This window comes from Protobothrops mucrosquamatus, unplaced genomic scaffold (genome assembly GCF_001527695.2).
Source record: "Protobothrops mucrosquamatus isolate PMUCROS unplaced genomic scaffold, P.Mucros_1.0 scaffold83, whole genome shotgun sequence".
NCBI lineage: Eukaryota > Metazoa > Chordata > Lepidosauria > Squamata > Viperidae > Protobothrops > Protobothrops mucrosquamatus.
In genome coordinates, this window is record NW_015386460.1 from 1,392,151 (window position 1) to 1,416,321 (window position 24,171).

A 24,171-nucleotide genomic window follows, 5' to 3' on the forward strand; every position below is an offset into this window, starting at 1 on the left:
AAAATAACTGTCAGGCCCCAAGAACCAAGAATAACAGATAGAGATACATCTGAGTAGTTTCTTTTATTGCTCTTCACCTATAGACATAAGAAATGTGATGGCTCATGGGATGATGCTGGAGATGGTCTTTGCTGCAGTGGTTTGAGTTCCAGCACTGTGGTAGGCTGAGTTCCGTCACTTGCCTAGCAGTTTGAAAGCATGTTCTATAAGTAGATAAATAGGTACCACTTTGGTGGGGAAACAAGCTGGTGCTTCATGAAGGCAATCAGATTCCTGCTGGTTCTGAAACTTCCTGGTTGCAAAGGCCATTTGCAAGGCGGCTTTGGTAGAGGGAGGGAGCCTTGGATGACGCTGCAGGAAGTGCTGCTTGTCTTCCTTTCTGGTGCAAAGCTAGCTTGCCCTCCTGTGGTGTACCTTGGGAAGCACGTGAGCTTGCACCACAATAGAGCTAGTAAATTGGCAGCCAAGCTACTACTCTTATTAACATTGTAGTTTCCTGGCTAATGTAACAAATGTCATACAATAATAATAGTAACAACATGAACATATAGAACTCTGACTACATTCCACCACAATAACAGATCATTAGTGATATGCAAATTATTCAGGCACAATTGCCATTTCAAGTGTTCTAAACTTATACCAAAGTCTGAGTTCCAAATGTTTTCTTCTGAGGCCAAAAGAGAGCTTGCTAAATCTATCCTAAGTTTTGTTTTGATGGAGTAAAATGACATGACAGTCCTAGGTGGGACTGCTTTTCGCTAAATTCAAAATAAACTGTTTAGGAAGCAAAAGGCAAAATAAAAAAACTGAGGAAACTGAGGAAATTATGAAATACAATTTGTTTTCTGATTTCTGCTTGGTTTGAAAAGCTATGGATGCTTGTCACTATAGGATTCCTTTCCTTTCTGTTCACCAGACCTTCTTAAGCTTTAGTGTCTACTTTCTGAACATTTCTAGATGGGATGTCATTGAAAAGAAATGTTCTTGTTGGGCAACATCAGAAGATCTGCAAGCTGCCAAGCAGCACTTAAGAACCATAGCCTAAACTTGGCTAACATTGCATTAATGGAATATTGCCAATTAATACAAATGAAGAACTACATTCAAACATGCATGAAATAAAAAATGTAGATGGCTTTATTGCTTCACTAGGGAAAAATCCAAAATGCGAAAGTCAGATAAAGTAATAACTTAAAGACCAATGGAAATGTCACAAAGTTCTGAGCAAGCTTCTGGTTCACAATAATTTTTCTTCCAGGTAAAGTTTGAACAAAATATGGAGAAATAAATGGGTTTAATCTCTAAATATGTCACATGTGGTAGCCTTAGAGTAGAATACAGGAATAGTACAGATTCAATGTGATCAGTTGTTGCTAAGTGCTATATTTAAATTGTGCTAATTAGACAAAGAAGTGATAGAAGGTGTCATTCAGATCTGTTTCTACCTGAATGACTGTGACTGAAATAAAAGTCAGGAAAAGGTTTACCAAGGCTATCAATTTTTTTTAAAAAATGCATTATTTTGGTCTTGGTTAGTGATTTTATAACATTGTCTGAATAATTTAGAAGGTTTTATATAAGCATTAATTTATCTCGGATAAATTATGTCCAATCCATAGCTGTGAATAGGTATGTAATACAGTGAAAAGATTTCCACAGAGTTTAAATGTCTCTTGCAAATTGATTTAAGATTCACAGGCCCAGCCATCTTAGGAAATACATTAGGCTCTAATACCACAGGTATCTAGGGCACACAATAGAACAATCCTTTCATTCTTAGCCACAGTTTGGTAGGTATGTTGAAGAACTACCTACCACAATTATGTAAGCTTGTCTTATAATAACCTGATTGTTCTTTGTGTTGCAAGCACATGATTGCTTTGATAGTTTGTGGAATCTGTTTAGTTTCTTATTGTAATCTTGTCTGAATGACAGTAAGAAAGAAAAGGATGCATGTACAGAGTTGTTGCCTGGAATTCACAAAGACGTAGCCTTAAACCATACTAATGTGGTTTTGAATTATTTTCTAGAAAAAATAAAAAGTCTTAAGAATTGTTAGCAGACAATAAAATGCTTCCAAGCTTAGTAACTTTGACAAATGCTGCAGAAAATCCCTTAGAATTTGTCAGAAGTAACTATCCTGCAGCCATGAGCATGCTATGCTGGTGAGCACCAAATATGTCAAGTATGAAAACCATTCTAGACTACTTCCCCAAAGTATAACACATCTAATATCTCCCAGACAAGGTGGATCTGTACATACTGCAAACAATCCCACATAGAATTCTGGAGTCAGCAACCCTGGAGCCTCCCCCCACATATTTAAGATCTTTCAGGCTGGGTAGCTCCAGCATGTATGGAGGGGCAATCAGGCAGAATTCAAAGAACAGTAACTGGGCTACCATAAAAGAAATAAGCAAAAGTGTAAGTCAAGTCTTGCCCAGTTGAGGCCAGCACTACACTGCCAAATTAGAAGCACAGTTAGTAGACTCTCAAAAATTTAAGAGTTTAGCTAGTTCTCATAAGTGTATAAGAACACAACAGTACTGTGGGAGACTGCACTTTTTAACCTCAACTGTTTGCTCAGTGAGCCATGTGCCTACTTAGGCTCTAGATAGCCAAGCACCATCTTAGCTTAACAGTTGTATAATTAACTTACTGCTGACAAACAATTACTCCCAAGGAACTCAGCACTTCAGCATTCAGACCACTGGATTTCATCATTCTCTCCCCTTTGCTCTGGGTTTAGATTCCAGCAGCGTGGATGAAAAGGTTCTGGAACATGAGGTTTACTGTGGGCATCTGAATTCGACTTCTTTTTTATTTTAAATTGGGTGTCATTGAAAAATATTCAAAATATAAGCTTTGGATAAACCTACGTAGATAATTTTGAAAGAGCTGAGGGTTACAATGCACAATGGGCCGGTCTTCCACACAGATACATTTCTTTTCCCAAGTTTTGGGAAGAATTGAATGTTTCATTTTTAAAATCTGTGCTAACCCTATTTAACAGCTTACAGGATAGATTTTGTATTTTAAATTTTAAAAAGGCAGAAAACTGGGTTGCAAATTTTACCAATTGTATTATGACACATGTATAGATGGGAAAAGCTCCTCTATTATAAAGCAACCTCATAAATATTTCTCTTGAAATAGAAAGTTCAGTGCAATTTTCAGGTGGAAAATTAGCCCCCGATAATGAAATTGTTTTAAGCTAAGAGTAAATATTGCAGTATCTCCAATTACATTTCTAATGGCAGTATTATTTGCTTAGTCAATGCAATGCCTGAATAATCCATATAACATCCTTGTTGTTGCTGTTATTGTTAAAGAATATCAAACAATGGCTATGACCAAAACCCTTATTTACATAAGCTAGTTTGTTTAAAGAATGTCTAATTGCTTCAAAGGAACAATGCTGTATATAGCTTCTTTGCTCATAAAGACAACTTTGTTGTTTTAAAATCTCCATCTTCCTGTTATGGTTATACTCCCTCTATTTATAGATAGCAGCAGCATTGTTCTGTGAATCTTTTTTTAAAATATAGGAAACTGTCTTCCTAATGCAAATAACAAATGAAAATTGCAATGGCTCCTATTATAATAAAAAAATTACTTTCTCAAAGAAAGAGATTGGACAACAGAAAAGGTATATAAAGTTCTCTTATGGGAAGTAGCAATTTAAAAATAAATTTGAATTTTATTTCCTAAATTCCTACTTTTCTGCACTAGTGTGATTTTGACTGGAGGGATTTTGACTGGAGGAACGGACCCTTCATGAATGCTTATGAATTACTGTAGAGAATTTTCAGATACTATAAGCAAAACAACATAAAATATGGAAAATTCTTCCTCAACAATTGGCAGCATATCAGCATCCAAAGTTCTAAAATATAATGCAAAATTAAGTCTCAGTCGATATATTCATGAACTGAAATGAAAAAATTGTTGAGTCACAGGGCCCAGTTATTAAATGTCAAATGACAAAATATTGTGAACATAACATATATTTGGCAGTGCATTGTAAACTAATCCCAACTGCATTTTTCTCATATATTCAGGCATTTCCAATCAAACTGATTTGTTTTGCAATAACTTATAAATTAGCATGATGGGTCAAACCCAGTCATTATTCCATAACTCTTAGTTAAAACAAGAAAATGGCTTGAGGTGTGAACCAGCCAATGGCAAGACTGGTGTTGAGAAGATGCACAAAATGTCCAATACCATCTTCTGTTAGCCTACTTGTGTCACTAAGATATCTCCAACTTGGTGACATCAAGTTCTGTTAGACTGCAATTACTATAACTTCCATCTCTACCAGATACCAAATAAAAAGGAAGTTAAAAAGCTGGTCATTAAAAAAAGGCCAACTCCTTGTGTAAAACAATATTTTTCTATAGAATTATGTGAGAAGAGCTGATATTCAATTCATTACTTGTCCACAAAATTCATTAGATGTACTTGGGTATATTATTCTTTTTTAACCAAATTCACTTACCACATAGTTATTGTAGGCATAAAATTAGAGAAGATCCTCAGGTATTAGCTCTTAAGCTTTCAAGAAAAAAGACAGGAAATAACTATAGTAAAAATGATATATTTGATAGTAGGCATAAGAATAATCAGCTGTGGTCTTCCTGCTTTAGACAGCCCTGCTAACATGCATGTAAACAACTAAAAAGCAGTTGAGTTTAATCATTAAAGTTTTCCACTGGACCACAGAGATCCATGTTCAAGTTCTCATGAGAACACAATGCCAGATCAGGCCAAGACTATATTAGTCCAATTATTATAAATCTAATAATTATCATGTTTTATTTATGCATTAAGATAATTATTGATGTCAATCAGTTGACATCAACACTGATTTAAATGGGATTAGAATAGATGGCTCAAACTGCTTAGTCTGCTTATGAAAATGAACATTTTAGAATTTCAGTCTCCTTTCAGATTATAGCTGGCTGGGAGAAGACAATTTCCAAAGTCCATATATTCACATCTGCACTATTTCACTGATCATACAAGAAAATATTTCAGTGGTACATCTAATAATTTAGTTAGCAAGAATAAAAGCCAATGTGCTATTAAAATAGAATATTCAATACTTTATATGTCATAAAGTAACAATAGAACCTGGTACAAAAATTTAAAAATGTTCCATCATTTCTCTAAAATGAGAACTAATACTAATGTGTTACATTAAAATACATTTCTAGTTGCCAATGTAGGAAGTTTGTCCAATAGGAAAAAATAAATAAACACAACACGAACAAGGCATTTAGTCAATTATATTGACTACTGGATCTCCAGACCTCATCTGGCATTAAAAAAAAAACACTACAGAAAAATAGTCAAACACACTATTATTAAACATTATGTACATTATCTAAATCCCTAAGCTCCTCTTTCTCATCCCAGAATTTAAGTATTATTAATTTACATTGACAGAAACTTCAAATGCTTACATTGGACTCCTTACAAAGATCAGAATTGTAGACCTTTGTGATTAGAGTTTGCCCATTAACCTCAAGCTGTATGTCTTTAAATGGTATAAAGTAGGCAGAATAACGGTACAAACTCATCCAGTATCCTTTTGTATCTCCAGTATCCTTTTGTATCTCCTTTTAAATTCTAATCAAGAAATATGTAATATTATTTTGAAGCTTGTCATGTTCAGTAAAATGTGGTCCTCCATTTTTCCGAGCAAGCTGAAAATGTCAACTATCTCTTACTCCATTATATCTCAAGGCTGAAGTGACATTATCTGGGTGTTTTTCTTAGGGGACAAAAAGCACATTTCTGCCATTGATGAGAACCAGACAGCAGAAATATAACCTTAAGACTATTACTCAGTCCCTATTTTTTAGCATAGCAAAAAGTACCATGATATTTTAATATATTAACATATTTAATGTGCCTTTTGTGGGTTGCAATCAGTTTCATTTAATGCATAGAGAATATCAGCTAATTAAGGTTTTAATAAAAAAGGAAGTGGTATAAAATATTAATCACAGAGAAAATTATCTTAACTTTATAGCCTTTTTCTGAAGATGAGAGTTAAAAATAATTAGTATGTGTGGACATGTGCTGTTAAATTCTGGTTAAGTCAGCAAGGTGGATCTGCTTTCCTGACTTTAACTTTGAACTTCCAAATGATACTGTTGTAGAGAATCAGCATTATACCCTTGATTGGATTCATAAACCTAGCAATTCAGAAAAAAAATAAAGATAAACATACTGAGCTCAAGCACTAAATTGACTGAACTCACTGTTGTTAAATTCTTCTTGTTGTGCCATATCCATTATCGAATGTTGGCGATCCTGTTTTTATCAGCAGCCGCACGAAAAAGTGCTGCTGAGTTTTGTCCAAACCACTCCCTTAGATATTGAAGTTAAATGGAGAGAGCCAATTATAGCCAAGCGTGCTTGAGACTATACTTCAAACTGGGCATTGTTATGGATTAAATAGAAAAGTGTAAAAATTATTTTATGTCCAATATTATTTATAATTTTGGACATACAATAATGCAATAATACATAAAATATTAAATAACTGAATTGCTGTTTTATACATAGCACAGAAATTAAAACATTAACCCAATTTCATCAAAAGGTATTTTAGAAATTACTTTAATGACGCAAAATAAATATTTCTGTGGATCAGTGGTGACCTCCAGTGGTTGCATTTGCTATTCTGTATGAATTTATAATCAAGCTGATTCTTATGAAATGTAAAAAATGCCTTCAACAGTATAATGCAGATTCAGAAAATAAATAGAAGAGGAAATTGAATGTGAGTGAAATGAACAAATTTGTTTATTTCTCTAAATTAGTTTTTCCAGCCTTTAAGTCTGAATTCAACTAGATCTGGTCCTCAGAAATTAAAGCCAGAGAGTTCTAGCCCACGGGCCCTAAATGATTGCTAAGTACCGTGTTTCCCTGAAAGTAAGACCTACCCCGAAAATAAGCCCTACTTTGGGGGGGAGGTGCACATCTAAAAAACTGGGGCGCGCAATCAGAGAGGGCGCGCAATCTGGGAGTCCTCCTGGATCCACGGCTGACACTGGAAGATCATTTGTCGGCCGTGACCAGGGGGGCGTTTTATCAGGTGCGCCTGATTTACCAGTTGCGCCCCTTTCTGGACCGGGACGCTTTGCGCACAGTCACTCAGGCTCTCGTCACCTCTCGCCTGGACTACTGTAATGCTCTTTACANACGAACTACCCCCCGAGATCCGGACGATTCCGGATCTCTTAACCTTCCGCCGCGCCCTCAAGACATGGCTTTTTCAACAAGCGGGCCTGACCTAGGGTGAGTTTTAAATAGGGATAATTTTTAACGATTTTAAAGTTTCAGGGGATTTTTAAGGACAATTTTAATTGATCGGCCTGTTTAAATATTTCTTCTTAATTCGACTTTTAATTATTGTATTTGTATTGTAGTTTTTATGAGGCTGTTAGCCGCCCTGAGTCCCATGAGGAGAAGGGCGGGGTATAAATTAAATTATAAATAAATAAATAAATAAATAAATACATGCCCTGGATCCACTTACCATTGCAGCCTGCCTCTCCTCGCCTACCCACCATTTCTGTGGCATCTCCAGGCCTGCATTTTGCAGTCGGAGGCTTTTCTGGAAGGCCTTTGTAGCTGAGAACAGCAGAAAGGCCTCTGACTGCGAAATGCAGGCTGGAGTCCCATTCTCAGCTGCAGAATGAAGCTGGTCCTTTGGCCGCAGAAGAAGTGGGCCGGCTGGCAGGGCTGTTGGTGCCGGAGGTGAGTGGAAAAGAAACCCTGTGGAAATAAGACCTGGTGCCTCTTTTGGAGGCAAAAGAAAAAAATAAGGCCGGGTCTTACTTTCAGGGAAACACGGCACCTCTACTCTAAGCAGGCCTAGGACAGCAGAAAAGGGACCCAGGAGACTTAAAGGCTGATTATATATTTTAGGGATCAATGGAACCAGGATTGTGCTGTAGTATTCTTTAACTACTTTTAAGAGCTTACAACCGTTTTTCTGTTGTTTTTACTTTTACGTTTTTGTTCTAAAATTACTTACATCATTTGTGTTACTGATAAGACTAAGCCTCAAATCATCAATAACCATTACTCATGTTGTTGGGTTTGTTGGTAATTATGGCAAGGTTCTGAAGTATTTTTTAGAATTAAAAAAAAACCCCAACCATGGCACAAAATGCCAGTTATTTTTCTGTAAAGATTGGTATCGCCTTTAATTATGTAAACTTGAAACAATGTGTGCTATGTATAATCCATGAATTTTCAGTCCTTCACTAAGATGATATTATCATAGCACCTTAATAATAAATCCACAGTACAGTATCTGAAATCTCCCTCCACTGTTTATACTTTTTTTGTTGAAACTTGATTTATGTTATATGAACAGATATCATATTTGTCCAGAAGTGATCAGAAGAGTTCATACTTCTATATGGGAAAGATGGAGCAGTATTTATTTGAATTCTAAATTTGGCAAAAGTTATATTTTTTTCAAGTTCTACCCTTTCCTTTCTGTTGCTGGAAAAATATTCTCTATTTTTTATATTATAACAAATAATAGAAACTATTAAATAGCTTGCATGCTAGTTGGTTCTCTGTATTAGGGTTGTGCTGAATGAATTCTACTCAGCATTGTCACAATGAACAACAGTTGATTGATCAGTAGTGATATTAATGAAAGATGTCTCACAGAGTCCAATACATGCTAGCCAGAACAATTTCTATATTTCCAATACTGATTATCTTTTTGAAGAACCTACAAATACTGGCTCTAATTCTTACTTTGGTTCTAACATTGATATTGTAAGCAAACAAGTATAGCAGAGATTTATAGAATGAAATTAAAGTCACTTTTGTGTTGATTCCTGTGATTATTTGGACATATTTATAGTTTTTATGGCATCAGTGCTAAAGTTTGCTGTTACTATCTTCTTCAACTCTTCAACCTAATCTACAGACCTGAGATTTCTTGCTGATCTCTCATTCAAAATCTATCTAAGTTCAACTTGCTTAGTATTTTTATGATCAGCTTAAATTAGTACCATGTTTCCCCGAAAATAAGACCTAGCTTGATTTTTGGGGTTGGGCCTAATATAAGCCTTACCCCCAAAATAAACTCTACTTAAGACTCCACCCACTCCATCCCACTGTATGTTTTTTGGCAGGCTGGATCACGTGCCTCCCCCCGCCTTGCCTGCTGCTGGTGCCACCGCTGTGAGGTGACCTGAATGTTAAGAAAGCCGGTGCCTGAGGCAAGCAGAAGCTGCCTCTTTTCTATCTCTGTCCTGGATTGGGGAATCGAGCGGGCAGATGGTGATGAGGACTGGCTGAGGCCTCAACCATCAAGTTCTCTCTTTCACCCTCACCCTGAAGCAGCCTCAAGAGGCAGTCAGCATTGCCCTGTGGGCTTTGCCAGCTTTCTCTTCTTCTGTGGAAGGGTGAGAAAGAAAGCTGGGCATCCCGAGTTGTCCCACTCTGGGAGGCAACTCAGGTTGCCCTCAGTGGGGGAGGAAGGCTTTGGAAACTGCCTTTTTATTTACATTCATCATCAATATTGTAATCCGTCCCTTTATTTTTTTTTAAAAATGATTTGTATTTACCATAATTAGCTTCCTTGAACGCCAATGGCAAGGCGCAGTGTGAATTCTGCGCATGAGCCGCAGAAATACAGACACTCACATCCTCATAATGCTTCCTCACTCGTGGTGCATCACTGCTTTACAGGTGCGTTCAACTTTGTGGCTCAGCTAAACTCTTCAGCTGCAGTGGGCTGCAGTTCCCATCACCTTCAGGAAGCCTGGGCAATGGAAACCTTAGTCCAGGTTCCTTGCAGCTGAAGCAATCCAGCTTGCCCAGGATCAAATTGGCCATCATGGGAGGCATGGCCCATCCCTGTGGTCCAGCTCCACCACACATGCAGGATGAGCCTTCTGCGATGCCCAGCCTGACCCTGGGCAAATCAAATTGCTTATAGGGAGAGGCTGCGCGTTGCAGGAGGACGAAGCACACAAACTCCGCTGTTTTCGGTAGCATTTCGGTGCCTGGCTGGCCACCTCAGATCAGCTGCAATGTGCCGTGGAGAGGATGGCTGAGATTGGGGGATAGTCTATCCCCATTCATAGCATGGCTGCCATACAATCGCCTTGTTTCCTCTCAGGAGGTTAGCATCAGCTGCCAATGCAGCAGTGGGAAAGGAGAAAGGCAGTCCCGCCCATCAGATCAGCCTAGTGGAGCTGGGGTGGAGTGGGAAACTGAGGGTGACAAAAATAGCACTTGGAGCCTCCAGGAGCTGCAGGGATCCGTGGGCACCCTTTGCAGTTGTTCTCCTGCAACATGCAGCCTCTCCCTGTAAGCAATCCGGCTCGCCCAGGGTCAGGCTGGGAAGCTCTTCCCACATGTGCGGCAGAGCTGGAGGATGGGGATGGGCCATGCCTCCTGTGATAGCCAAGCTGACCCTGGGCGAGCCGGATTGCTTCAGCTGCAAGGAACTGGCCTAATGTTTCCATTGCCTAGGCTTCCTAAAGGTGATGGGAACTGCAGCCTGCTGCAGCTGAAGAATTTAGCTGAGCCACAAAGTTGTGTGCACCTGTAAAGCAGTGGTGCGCTCCGAGCGAGGAAGCGATGTGAGCTTTGAGGATGCAAGTGTTTGTATTTCTGCGGCTCATGCGCAGAATTCACACCACGCCTTGCCATTGGCGTTCAAGGAGGCTAATTGTGGTAAATACAAATCTTTTTTTTTTTGAAAAAGAAAGGGATGGATTACAATATTGATGATGAATGTAAATGAAAGGTAGTTTCCAAAGCCTTCCTCCCCCACCGAGGACAACCTGAATTGCTTGGGGGGGGCATCAGCCAGGCTGGGTCTTGTGATGAAAAAATAAGACATCCCCCCAAAATAAGCCCCAATGGGTCTTTCGGACCAAAAATAAACATAAGACCCGGGCCTATTTTCGGGGAAACACAGTATATGCTGTATCTTATTTGACAGGTTTAGATTATTTTTTTAAATGGAGCAGAGAGAAGTAAAAAAAAATCTGAAAGTTCATATTCTGGAATCAGATTTTATTAAAGTTTTCAAAAACAATTTTTAGATGTTTTACTTTGCATACCATAATAATACATTTCTTCTTTATTTGTATGCATTCAATAACAATATCTTATTTTTCATATATTTGTAGGTTCTAGGATTGCTAGTGTGGATGTTGATTGCCGGAACAGACTATTTCCTATACCCTGTCTTTGGATGGATAATGTTTGTGGCTGTGTTTTACTGGATTCTTACACTCTTTTTTTTGATCGTCTATATGACAATGACCTATACTAGGATACCTCAAGTGCCATGGACCACAGTTGTGAGTACATGTTTGTTTTTTACAGGCAACTCAAACATATATTGCAAAAAAGAGGAACCTGTCACCTTCATACAGATCCATTGCAGCCTTTTGACACTTCCCAGAACATTTCTGTAGTGGATGAGGCCATAATATTTGGCTTTGCACTGTTAAATTAAGGAGATGGAAGTAGAAGCTTATGCAGATCCCTTAAGAAAACACACAACACATTGTAAGTGGAGCAGTATTTCCCATTTTGCAGGGAGACTCCCAAGCATTTTTATTGGCTAGACCAACCTACGGCAACAGTTCTGCTGGCATAGCATCATTTTATGAAACACTCCATAGCATCTGAGCCAGATTTTTTTTAAATATTGGTTTGGCAAGGGAGGATTAGTTAGGAGAGACTTCAGATTAACCTCTAAATTAGCCTCTAAAAGAATATATGCAAGAAGCTTGACTTCCTCTCCCTTTTCTGATAAATTATAATTTCCCTGGCATTAGTGCATTGAAAAGCAGCATACTCCAATTTAATCCACTGTTTTGCATGCCAAAATCCATTGTTACTAACTCAAAATCACTGTCAAGGCAGCAGGCAGCAGGATATATACACAGAAAAAATTGAGAACACCAGTCTGACTGCATATACCTTCTGCCACGTTCACTTTGACTTATTCCAGCCATTGTGATCTTCAGCCCTGCCAGAAACCTTTAAGTGTTGTTCTTAGTCACTGCTTGAGTCAAATATATGAGGGTTACCATTTCACTATTCTCCTGCAGTCACCAGTGTCTTAGATCATCCTGGTATCACATGAAGCTGTGTACACAATAATGAGAAGAATACAGCCTGTAAATCTTATTTAGGGGAAAGATTTTCCTCTTTTAATCGGTAGTTTGGAGGCTTTTCTCACCAGCAAACCTACTTTGAGAAATTATATTCCTTAAGCTATTATTTGAGACAAATACTTAGCTACAGAGGCTTTGCCCCCAACATGATGTTCTTCAGATATGAGGGAATACATCTCCTTCACGCTCAGCCAGACTGGCTTTAAACTGGGAAATGATACAAAATGCATAGAATAATGTTTGCAGGGGGGAGAAATACTGATTTTTTTTTTCCTACATCCTGTAGGGTCTGTATTTTAATGGCAGTGCCCTCCTCTTGTATTTAATTGCTGCTATTTCAGAAGCATGTGCAGTCACCAAAGAACTTGACTACCACAATTATAATAGTTGGGCAGCATCTTCGGTAAGATCATGTTTAAACTTAATATCAGCAGTGAGGGAAAGAATGTTTATTTGCTTTGGTTCATTTACCTCCAAAATCAGATATAAGATTCAAGTTAACTGATAATAACCAGACACTCTTAAAATTGTACTTACTTTTTGTTTAAATACTACTTAATTCCTGCTTTTTTTCCACCTAGCAGTGTGCTAATGGCCACATCAAGTAAGGTTTTTGGATTATATCACATATGAAATAAATAATTGCTGTATTCATTAATAAGGAAAAGAGTTTTCCTTATTTAATTGCTCTGCTATTTGGACCTTGGGATGTAGAGCTGAAATCTGAAAAAGATTCCTGTGCAGATGGTAGATTGATCCACTTTTCTACCTTTATGTGGAAATGCCTACTGTTGCAGATTTTATAGCCGAGTTTACTATAAAACTAAATTCCTTTGAGTAAAACTAAACTCTCCATAGAGAGCCAGCTAGGTGTAGTGATTAAAGCATCAGGCTAAAAACCAGGAAATGGTGAGTTCTAGTCCTGCCGAAGTGATTGGTCTAATAATTGTCTCCCAGTCCTAGAAAGGAGGTAGTGGCAAAAAATCTGGCCAAGAAAACTGCAGTGATAGTCTAGGCAGTTGCCAAGAGTCAAAAACTGACTCAAAAGCATTTAAAAAAAATGTCTTCTGTCTTTACTTAAGTAAACAGCCTACAGCCCTGGGATTTTTAGCTAGTCTACCATTCAAGTACTGATCAGGTCTAACTTTGTAATCTTGCCATTATCAATCTAGGTTAGGTATATTCTAAAGCAGGGGTGTCAAACCTGATCACATCACAGGCTGTATTGTGACGTATCAGGATTTGTTTTGACCTTGCAGGGCCGGGGTGGGTGTGGACTGTGCAGGCTGGATGCGGGCCACGGACTGCGTGTTTGACATGCCCGTTTTAAAGTATAAAGTGGCTGATTTGCTCTTGGCTTAGAAGATAATTGTGATTTATGGTAGCTTATTAACTAGGCCACTATGGTTTGTGCAACAAATTGTGATGTAGAATGATGGAGGCAGGTAGATATGGTCTTACATTCCTCCCCTTGTCTTTCCATGGAGGGAATATTATAATGGTTAAATTCACATAATTATGTTCCTGTGGCAGATATATATGCACAAGTCATTACTGTTCTCAATAGATCATGCTTGGGTACTGTAAAAATGTTGACATCCCATTGATTATTTCATTTTCCAACTCCTTTCATCTCTTGCTTTTATTCCAGGATAGAAAAGTCTTCCTACCTAAAATATTGTTATTCCTCCCAAAATAACTTCTAAAAATAAAACTGCTAGAAAAGCCAAATTCTTATTTTGGAGTTATGCATGAAATTCAGTATTTGGAAAATGCTTGAGTCACATGGCAATTAGGCTGCTTTGGAAACCAAACAAACACATAAAATGGTTTGTTTTCTTCATGAGAAGAAAAAAGTATTGTTTAGCCTTTCATGCTATAAATATATGGCTGAGTATGTGGAAAACCCTAGGTAAAATGTTAGAACCTATGAATAATGGAACAAGGATAAACACTGTAGATGAGATTTATTTTTGAGGAACATCTAAGTTTCAATTTACTTTTTGTTTACTGAGAATATCAGTTCTCCAACCTATTGGACTGTTAGATACAAGACTATTTAATAAATGTTTATTTTCTTTTCCCTTACAAATTAAATCAGAATTTGCAGTGTTCAGCCACAGTTAATATAAATAAAGTACCATGGAAACAAACTTGTTAAATACGTACAAAACAGTAAAAAAGCAATATTATTTAACTTCCAGTTAACAGCAACCAATAATGTCACTTGTTTTCACTAATGTCAATATGGAATTGTTATTGCAAGGATCATCCTAATACTATGAACACATTAAGGCTCAATAATATTTCTTCCACAGAATTTAGTGTCTTGCTAGGAATGGAAACAATGTGATATTAAATTTATTTTTATACTATCCCTTCTATTATACTTAAATATAAATAAAAATCTGGCTGAAGATGTTTACTGTTTTCTAATCATTTTCTTTCTCTCCCCCCCTCCCCCCCCCATGCAGTTCTTTGCCTTCGTTGTTGCTTCCTGCTATGGTGGAAATACCTACTTTAGTTTTGTATCTTGGAGATCACGGACCTTGCAATAAGTATTTTCTTCTAATAAAAGAGATCTGTGTGTTTGTTTGTAAATGTTATATAATTTTGATGAAAATATTTAGGTAATAATGGTTTTCACTCAAAAGTAAAAACAAATGGGTTTTTTTTGCAAATTATGGAAAGGGTAGTTCACCTGACAGAAATGGTTCTACACACAGTTCTCTTAATTAACTTCTTCATTTGAGTTAATCATTGTGACACAGCTCAGTTACCACAAACAAGAAGCAGAAGGAAGAATTGATGGTATAGGAGGGAAGAGAAGAAAGCATAGAAAGCCGTTCAGTGTTGTTTCCACTCCGGTCACTTCCGTACAATATTGTGCCTCTCTGAAAGCTGCTCCAGATCTCAGGATTCTTGTCAATAGTGTTGAAGAGCATTGTATAACCAGCGCCACCATCTGATGGGATTGGTTTAAAATCTGAAAGCTTTTTTAACATGAAAAACATGTATCCTCAGATAAAACACTGTTAACCATAACATGTTACTCTTTGTATCAATGCATATAATTTCCTTAGATAGTGTATACTGTTGTAACAAAATCAGTGGACTTCACAATTGTTTTCTTCATAAATGTTCTTGTTTAATCATGATTTATTTATTAGCAAAATCTATTGTTTTATAGAACCATCTATTATTTGCAAATGTATATAACTTTCAAGGCTGCAGATTTATTACAGTTAGATATAGATGGGAATAGTTAATAATTCATTGGGGCACATACATTTATGGAAGTAACTGAATAAAAGAAATGCATTACTATAATAATCTTGTATAAGTCTGTAAAATGATCACATTTAAAATACTGTGTTCTATTCTAGTAACTGGACTTCGCTTTAGATCTGGAAAAGATGCAGAAAAAAGAATTAAACTGACCAGGGACATGAATAATTTCATTTAAAGGGGTTATTTTTAAATCATTTTTCTTAAATGATAAGCATGTGGTACATGGTGTAATACTGAAAAAGCAGGTAACAATTTCTCTGTTTCTCACAATGCTAGAACTGAAGATTATCTTATGACTCCGAATGGTATAAGATTTGGGGCAGACAAATAGGAGAGATTGTTCCAAAGAGTACATAGCTGAACTCTGGAATTTACTCTTGTATGGTGTGAGGATGGCCATCTTAAACTATTGTATAAGGAATTAAATAAATTCAGAAAGGATAGAGGTGCCCAGTAGGAGATCATATGCTGCTGGCAGCATTCTCCTGAAAACTAGTTGCTGGGAAACATCAGTGAAAATGTTAATAAACCTCTATAATTTGAATTTTCAATAATCAGGAATCTATACCTTAGATTTAATATCAGTCACAACATTAGTATAAAGATAGCTCCATTTTGAGATCCATCTATGTAGTGCAGTGATATAAAATGCCTGACTACATCTGGAAGATCAGGAATCAATCCCACTATCAGTCCTGGCTGACTTTGGTTCATCTTTTAGGGTTACTGTTATGGAAAAACATGTAAATTGAACTTGTGTGGGAAAGTTTTGACATAAAAACATGAATACTGTGGAAAGTTTAAAAATGTCATCATGCATGCTCTCACTTCCTGAGGTTCTTCACATTTTTATTGTATAAAAATGGTTTGCAGCTAAACTACCTTCCCTTAAAAGCAAAAATCATTTATAGACTTAGGGGTCATTCTTGGAGTTTTTACATGCAACCAAAGAAGCGAAACAAATATATTCACCCTCTAGGGATCTGAACAAACAAAATTCTGCATCAGTGGAACACAATTTCATCACCTAACACTGTCAAAAATCAGCATTAATATTCCAAAGTTACTGCAACAGAAGCCTATGGTTGGGGGGAGGAAGAACAAAAGAAAAAATTATAATTTTAGAGAACATTTTCTTGAAATTTATCATGAAACTATGAGTTTGCTCTTAGAAATACCTGCAACAAACTTTTTAAAAAAATGATGTACTCATCCATATTAAGCACAGAAAGGGGGGACACTTTTCTTAGAAGATGCCTATTTTTGGTATATTTTATTTAAATGTAGAACTTGCCAGCTTGGTGTAGTGGTTAAGGAGCTCGGCTAGAAACCAGGAGACTGAGTTCCAGTCCCACTTTATGCTTGAAAATCAGCTGGGTGACTGGACCTGTTAATCTCTCTCCTTCCAATCCACCTCCCAGGATTATTGATGTGGGGAAAATGGGAGAAGGAAGTAGTATTATGTATTTTTACCCCCTTAAGTTACTTATAAAATAAAGGTGAGATTAAAAAAGAAATCTAAAAAAAATAAGAAAATCTTGTCAATCTCTGGCTGGGGAATAATAGCACAACAAAATAACACACACATACATATAAATTATATGTATTAATTACCAAACAACCCATAATTGCAGACTATGAATACAAATTCCTAAAATATGTTCGAATTGTGTCAGATTGAAACAAACCCTCAACTAGACTGGATGGCTTTTACTTGCTTCTGAAAATGCAAGAAAAATGATCCATGGGGTGGGGGAACATCAGCGGGGAAGGGCTACCCCAGTGATGGTGAACCTTTTAGAGACCGAGTGCCCAAACTGCAACCCAAAACCCACTTATTTATCGCAAAGTGCCAAGGCTGCATCAGCATTGTGCCCTCAGGGGAGGTGGGGGCATGGCCCACTGGGTGGGCATGGCTGCAGTGGTCACGGCAGATTGGGTGAGCGTGGCATCCCCAGGGTGCCAACCCTGCTTGCTCACTCACTTCCTGCCCTGTCACTTCCAAATGCCACGTACTCACTATTCTGGCGAACTCTGCTGGGGCAACAGCGTGCGTGCCCACAGAGAGGGCTCTGAGTGCCGCCTCTGGCACGCGTGCCATAGGTTCACCACCACTGGGCTACCCCATTGTTGATGCCCAATGTACTTCTCATGAAGGAATCTTTAACAAATCCTTTCTGGATGTCTGAGCTGGATGGACAGATTTCATTTTGGCAAGCTGGTGCCTATTGTGTCCCAGAGTTGTACAGATCTCTGGTTAACCTCACTTCTTTTCTCAAATAGCCAGCAAGCTAGTTCATTCTGATTATGTTATTAAAGACTATGATAGATATGAAAAAATTAATTGTCATAAGTTAAGATCAGCAGGCTACGTTTTTTTAAGTGGACCCATTTCTAAATAAAGCTTCATGCCAGGAACTACACTGAGTATTTTGTGGGACATTGAATTTACAATCTATAAACTTTACCCATGTTCATGGTAAAGTTTTTTATAATGTAAATGTTCTTTAATTTTATGAACATTAAAGAAGTAAAATAACTAGATACCTCACTGAAGCACCATAATTCTTAAAATTTAGCACTAATGCAGTACCATCTGAAAACCTAGCATAAAAAGAAACAAATCAATTTTGTCTTCAATTCTGTCATCTTCAAACAAATCCAGAACCAACCAAAATACATTGAACATGAATTTGGAATTTCTTCCCTAAGAATTTCAGAATTAGTGTGACAGTCATGGCAATATACAATTAAAAACTTCACAATTCAGCCTGAAAATGTATTAGTCAGGCTCTTCAATTTAATCCACCCACTGACATTTTTATGTGTAAAAATGCAGAGTGCACAACATATATTATCTCTAAGTAACTTGAAGGAACAACCAGATTAAAATATATGTGAAATTAATTACATTAAATTGTCAATAAGTAGCAAAATCATTCTAGGCTAAAGGAAGCCCATATAGATTGTACAGTCAGCAGGTGGTAGTATCTAGCTAACCATGTCTAAAATAGAAAAACCAACCATGGTATTTCTGATTATTAGATAGTTGAACATGAGACTACCAGAGAATGTCAAGGCTTCTGGCTATGGAAAATTGAAAAATATCTTGGAAGGTGATTGTGGCAAATTGTTTACAGTATATGCTATTTCTGAGAAAACTGCATTGATGTGTCCATCAAATCGCCAGTAGTCAAGGTTGATTATAGATCTTTTTTTAATGTCATGCTCTCAAATCACAGTTAATTGCCAGTTAGCAATTATTTTATTTAATCCCTATAGTTGGGGTAAGGCTCTATAATTTTGGTACACCTTGAGAAATTCATTTCTTGAATTCTCAGCTTTAGTTTTAGCTATGTCGGAGTCCTGAAGCTTCTTTCAGATGCCACATACTATGTAGTGAATCTCAGTAAGGGAGCATTGCCAGTGGATATGGAGTTCCATGACAGTAAGATGGGCGGGTGAATAAATTTAATAAATAAATCCCTATAGTTGACCATACACATTCATTGTTTTATATTTCTGCAGACTAGCCACTTCCAAAAGTATGACTGCAATTCCCAGAATCTGTATCTATTATGTTCTTTATAATTGGAAAATCCAAAGCTGGAGAAGGGGCAGATCTAATTTACACTCTGTGGGATCAGGCCAAGGATCTGCTTCAACATTGGCACCCAATTATATGATAAATCTACTCTTAACTTATACTGACTTTTCTTTTAAAATAAATGGCACCACTTGAAATCACTTCTAGATTTCTTGGTATTCAGAACTATTTGCTTTAGATATCTGATTTGTACTTATACTGACAACTTCTATAAGACATTTAGGAGAAAGACCCTCTTAACATCTGCATTATAATTTAACTTTTATATGAGCTATTCTTGTTTATTTGTCCCAACAGGTTTAAAAATACTCTAGGACAGTCTTAAACTTGCAGAATGCCTATAAAACCTTGCAACTCCAACCAGCAGTTTCTTTTGCTCTTCCATTGTTTTGCTTTGCATGAACATGAAGAGTTCTTTTTTTAAAAAAAAGTGTTTTCATATCTTATTAGCCTAATAATGTAGTTCTAGTTTTTATTTCTCCCCAGCTCTTGCTTTTGTATAATAGTTGCCCATCCTCTTTAGAAAGCCTTTCGTAGCAGCACATCAGCAGCAGCAGCCCCGAAGCATTTCACCACCTCTTTCCTCGCCACCAATTTAATGGACTTCCTGTTTATCGTATATGTGTGCAGAGAGAGGAGGGGGCCCTTTTCTTCCATCTGCCACCTCCTCCTTCCTGTTTTACCTTCTCTCCCTCTCCGCGTATCGAGCACCGACGCAGCACTGGGTTAAGGCGCCAGGAGCCCCCTCCCCGATATGATCCCTTCCCCGGAGCAGCATCTCCGCCCTTCCACCTTACTCCCGTGGCTTTAGTGAGGAGCTGGCCCGGGCCTGTCTCCTCGCCCGGCTCTAACTGCACAAGAGGACCCTAGCCAGAGAGTTGCCGGGCCCCGCCCCGCACTGTCCCGCCTCTGGAGTTAAGGAGTGTCGCAACAGTTCTGGTGGGGGGGAGTAAATTGCCCCCATTCGTTCAGAAAGGTGTTGGATATATCACGGCATGCGGGTCATCCGTACCGATGCCAGCAGCGGGGGCGCTCCCAGCTCTTCTGCTCCACCGCCCGTTTCCTACGGGCCGGACACCGGACTATTCGACAGAGGCTACGCGGGCTCTTGCTCTGCCATGCTGAAAGTGGCCCAAATGGTAAGGATGAGACGGGCGGTCCCAGAGACGGGTGCGGGGAAGTTTGAATGTTTCGCCAAACTGCGGGAGCAACTGCGCCTTCTGTCCGAGTTTCGCTAGGATTTGTTTGCCTGTTGGGCGTTTCCCAGAAAGGGCAGGAAGATTTTGCATTGCCCAGCCAACTACAGCTGAGTCTGCGGGCTGCCTTCCTCAGGGCGGGCACCGCGCTGCACGTGTTACCCCAGTTCCCGCCAGGAGTTGATTGGCGACAAAGTCCCCCTGAAAGCAGGGCGGGGAGGGGTGTTGAGGCGAAGAGGGGAGCGCAGCTGGGAGATCTGGGAACTGTCCCTTCCGACTCTTCAGAGAGGCAGCGCTGCTCTTTCGTGCAGATTTTGGCCAGTGTCAAGTTCTGTTTTAATTCTATATTGAGTCTCTCCAGGCAGCTCAGAACAATGTGCCAGACTTAGCCCACACACTTGAGAAGAGGGCCGCTTAAGATTTTTAAAGGAAAGCTAATAGAATAAATAACTAGAAAGAAATCGCAGCACTGTGAGGCAGAATACCCCAATTTATTATGCCCTTTTTTAATGATTGCAGTCCTCTCAATAACTAACCTGAGTTATTGTTTGTAGCCTGCATAGATTTGTTATTTGTTTATTTAACAAATTCATCTTGAGAACTACATTGAGCATTAGAGACTTGTCTTTCAGGAGCTGAAAATATAATCTCTAGGCTTGAATTAGAAATGCAAACAATTTTGGACAGGTAAGTAACCACACAAATTGCACACTAGGGACTATTTTAAAAAGGTGTTCAGCCATCCCTGCTTGATTATCCTTATTTACTAATTTCCTTCATTTCGATCTGAAATAAATAGGGCATTTTAGTATTCCATTAACATTTCAATCACTTGCTTGAAGAAAAAGGGTCTGTTAACTACTTCCATGCTGCAGCAGAGGCTGTTCCCACTTCTCTCTGGAAAAAATCTGGACCTGCACACCCAATGGTTTCCCAGCAGGAAACAGAGGATTGTTCTAGACCAGGGTTAGGCAACCTTGGCTCTTTTATGACTTGTGGACTTCAATACCCAGAATTCCTGAACCAGCCATGCAGACTCAGGAATTCTGGGAGTTAAAGTCCACAAGTCATAAAAGAGCCAAGGTTGTCTACCCCTGTTCTAGACACTGGAAAGTTCATACCTCATTCTACAATATGAACTGTTTAATTATGTTTGATTGAATAAGCTTATGCAATATTTCAAGCAGAACCCAAACAAATCACACTATAATTTAAATCTGGGATAGGCAGGCATCTCCAAGGCCACAGGGACCTATGGGTCCCTTCATTGCATGCCTCATAATCTCTTCTATTCACTACTACTGAAAAGTGATGGCAGTTTCCCACTATTTTGTGATATAGAACGCACCTAGAGTTTTAATTTATTTTCTAATTGATTAAACATGATTTAAGAAAGAAATCCTATACAAAGAAATACTGTAGTAGACAATGGATTAATCTTCCAACAAAATGAATGGGAGATGGAGTGTAAGGGGAACGGATGTGAAAGTAAGTTTGAGTTTATATCAGACAAGTAATACGCAAACTGCACTTTTTGCTTTTCAGGGAATCACTGAAATATATTCATGTATATAAGTAAAATTTTATTATATCATGAAAATAAAGATTAAGGTGGGTGCAGGAGGACAAGAAAAAAAAGTGAAGAAAAAAATGTTGTTTTCTGACTATTTTCCAACACAGTAAAATATTACTGAATTACGACCAACTTTTTATATTACTTACAATTATTACAAACCAGTTCTATAACTGCACAATTATTAAACCTTCAAGTTCTAATTTATTTTTTATTTCAAGCCTAAAAACCAGAAGCCATATCCCATTATAAACAAGACCAAATAAAATAAGATCTCTTTCTTTGAAATAGTTTGCCATCTTAACCAAATACAAACCAATTTTATTATTTTTATTATTTTTTAATTTTTGTCACAAACCTTAGTTCATTTTGAGCCTTATCTTTTCTGATTCCATTTTTACAGGTTTGGGTATTTATTGTTATTTTGCCTTAGTTATGTGCTCTTTCCACTTTTTATACTTGTCCTTTTTTGTCTTTCAGTTTATCAGAAAGTTCTTTGTGCAGCCATGCTGGTTTCTTTTGAGATCTCTTATTTTTCTTCATTGGAATTATGATAGACTAGGCTTTTATACTCTCACTTCCAGAGTTTTCCAATCTTCTTCAGTTGTTTTCCCTTGAGAATTCTCATCCATGGTATCCTTCCCAAGCTCTCTGAAAGTTTATTGAAATCAGCTCTTTTGAAGTCTAAGACTCTAGTTTGACTTTGTTCTATTGCTTGTGCTTGCATAGAGTTGAATTCCAACATTGCATGGTCACTCCCCCCCTCCTCCCAAGTTTCCTGTAACTTCAACGTCTTCCATCATTTCATCTCTGTTAGTGAGAATTAAGTCCAGTATGGCTGACCCTCTAGTTCCCTTTTCTACCTTTTGGGTGACAAAGTTGTCTGCTGTGCTTGACAGGAATCTATTTGATCTTATTTACAGCATTTGAAAACTTAACAGTATTTGAAAGTTTCTGCATTACTATCCCAAAAGATAAGACTTTGTCAATAGAGTAAAATTACTGGTAATTTTCTCTGATTGTTATCAAGTTCAACTTGTGGTTAAAACAAGAAGCTTAAATACGTGTTTCCTGTTGCAAAGAAAACTAGAAAGTGAGAAATTTTACAGTCAACTATTTCCTCTAAACTAAACAAAAAAATAAATGGCATTGCAAAATCTAAAGAAACACCATACTTGGCATTTTTAAGAATTCAATCTCTTATTACGGTCACAAATCAGGCATTTGAAGATCTAGAACCGTGGTGGCGAACCTATGGCACGCGTGCCACAGGCGGCACACGGAGCCGTCTCTGGTGGCACACGAGCCATTGCTGGGGCGAGCTGTTCCCTCCTCCTCTCCGCGCATGCGCAGCTTTCCGCGCATGCGCAGTCTGGGAATAGGCGAGAGGCTATAAAAGGAGCAACTTTCGGCGGAAGCAGCATTTGCTGCAGACAGCGAGAGAGCGAGCACAAGTCGGAGCGGACACCGAGCGAGCACGAGCCAACAGCTTGATGGCCACGCCCACTCAATGTCCACGCCCACCCTGCACCCAGCGATGCATAAGTGGGTTTTGGGTTGCAGTTTGGGCACTCGGTCTCTAAAAGGTTCGCCACCACTGATCTAGAAATTATGTGTTGCTGAAAATTATAGTTATCGCATTATTACTGTCTTATTGAAAATCCATATTACTATGTGTCCTGAGTTATGTTCAGCCTCTTCAAGATTGAAGGAATGAGTGAATTTCTCCAAGTTCCCATCTCTTTCAATTGTTTTAATTCCTTTAATAAATTGTGCACAGCAAGTGACAGTATCTAACCAACTTTACCTATCTTGAAAAAGTTCAGCAGGATTAGCGATGATGGCCCTTAAATGAGAGCATCTGAAAATCTCAATGTTGTGAATTAGATGGAGAAATTTAAATAACAATTTTGGAAGAGGACAATGTCACAATTCATGAAAATATGTCCATCTAGTCATTGTGATCTCAGCAGTTCTTGGGTAGAATCTTTAATAAAATAGAATAGAATATCCCACTTTTTCTAAATGCCTTTGTTCAAAGAGGAAAAAGAAACATTTTGCATCCCTATCATGTCAGGTGAAAATTAATTAAACATCACATTTACATTTACATTTATTACATTTATACCCCGCCCTTCTCCTGGTGGACTCAGGGCGGCTTACAGCCAATTTAAAACAAAACAATCAATACAATATACAAAATTTAAAATGTAATTAAAAAGAAATATTAATATGGGCCTTTTCTTCCTTTTTTTAAAAGTTATTTAAAAACCAAATTTAAAATACCCCTTAGGCCAGTCCTGCCAGCTG

General features: G+C 38.0%; 2 protein-coding genes across 2 annotated transcripts in view; both read left to right on the top strand.

Annotated features, from left to right (window-relative positions):
• Window positions 1–15,605, top strand: part of CMTM8 (CKLF like MARVEL transmembrane domain containing 8) — a 39,434-nt gene extending 23,829 nt beyond the window's left edge. The window contains exons 2-4 of the mRNA XM_015812426.1: window positions 11,196–11,369; window positions 12,481–12,597; window positions 14,669–15,605. Coding sequence (XP_015667912.1) covers window positions 11,196–11,369; window positions 12,481–12,597; window positions 14,669–14,752 — 375 coding nt within the window. The 3' untranslated portion in view covers window positions 14,753–15,605. The remainder of the gene's footprint in view (window positions 1–11,195; window positions 11,370–12,480; window positions 12,598–14,668) is intronic.
• A 4,383-nt stretch (window positions 15,606–19,988) lies between these two features.
• The window catches only part of CMTM7 (CKLF like MARVEL transmembrane domain containing 7), a gene marked incomplete at its 3' end in the record, with an annotated part of 16,600 nt that continues 12,417 nt past the window's right edge, over window positions 19,989–24,171 (top strand). Inside the window, 1 exon segment of the mRNA XM_015812431.1 lies at window positions 19,989–20,231. Coding sequence (XP_015667917.1) covers window positions 20,088–20,231 — 144 coding nt within the window.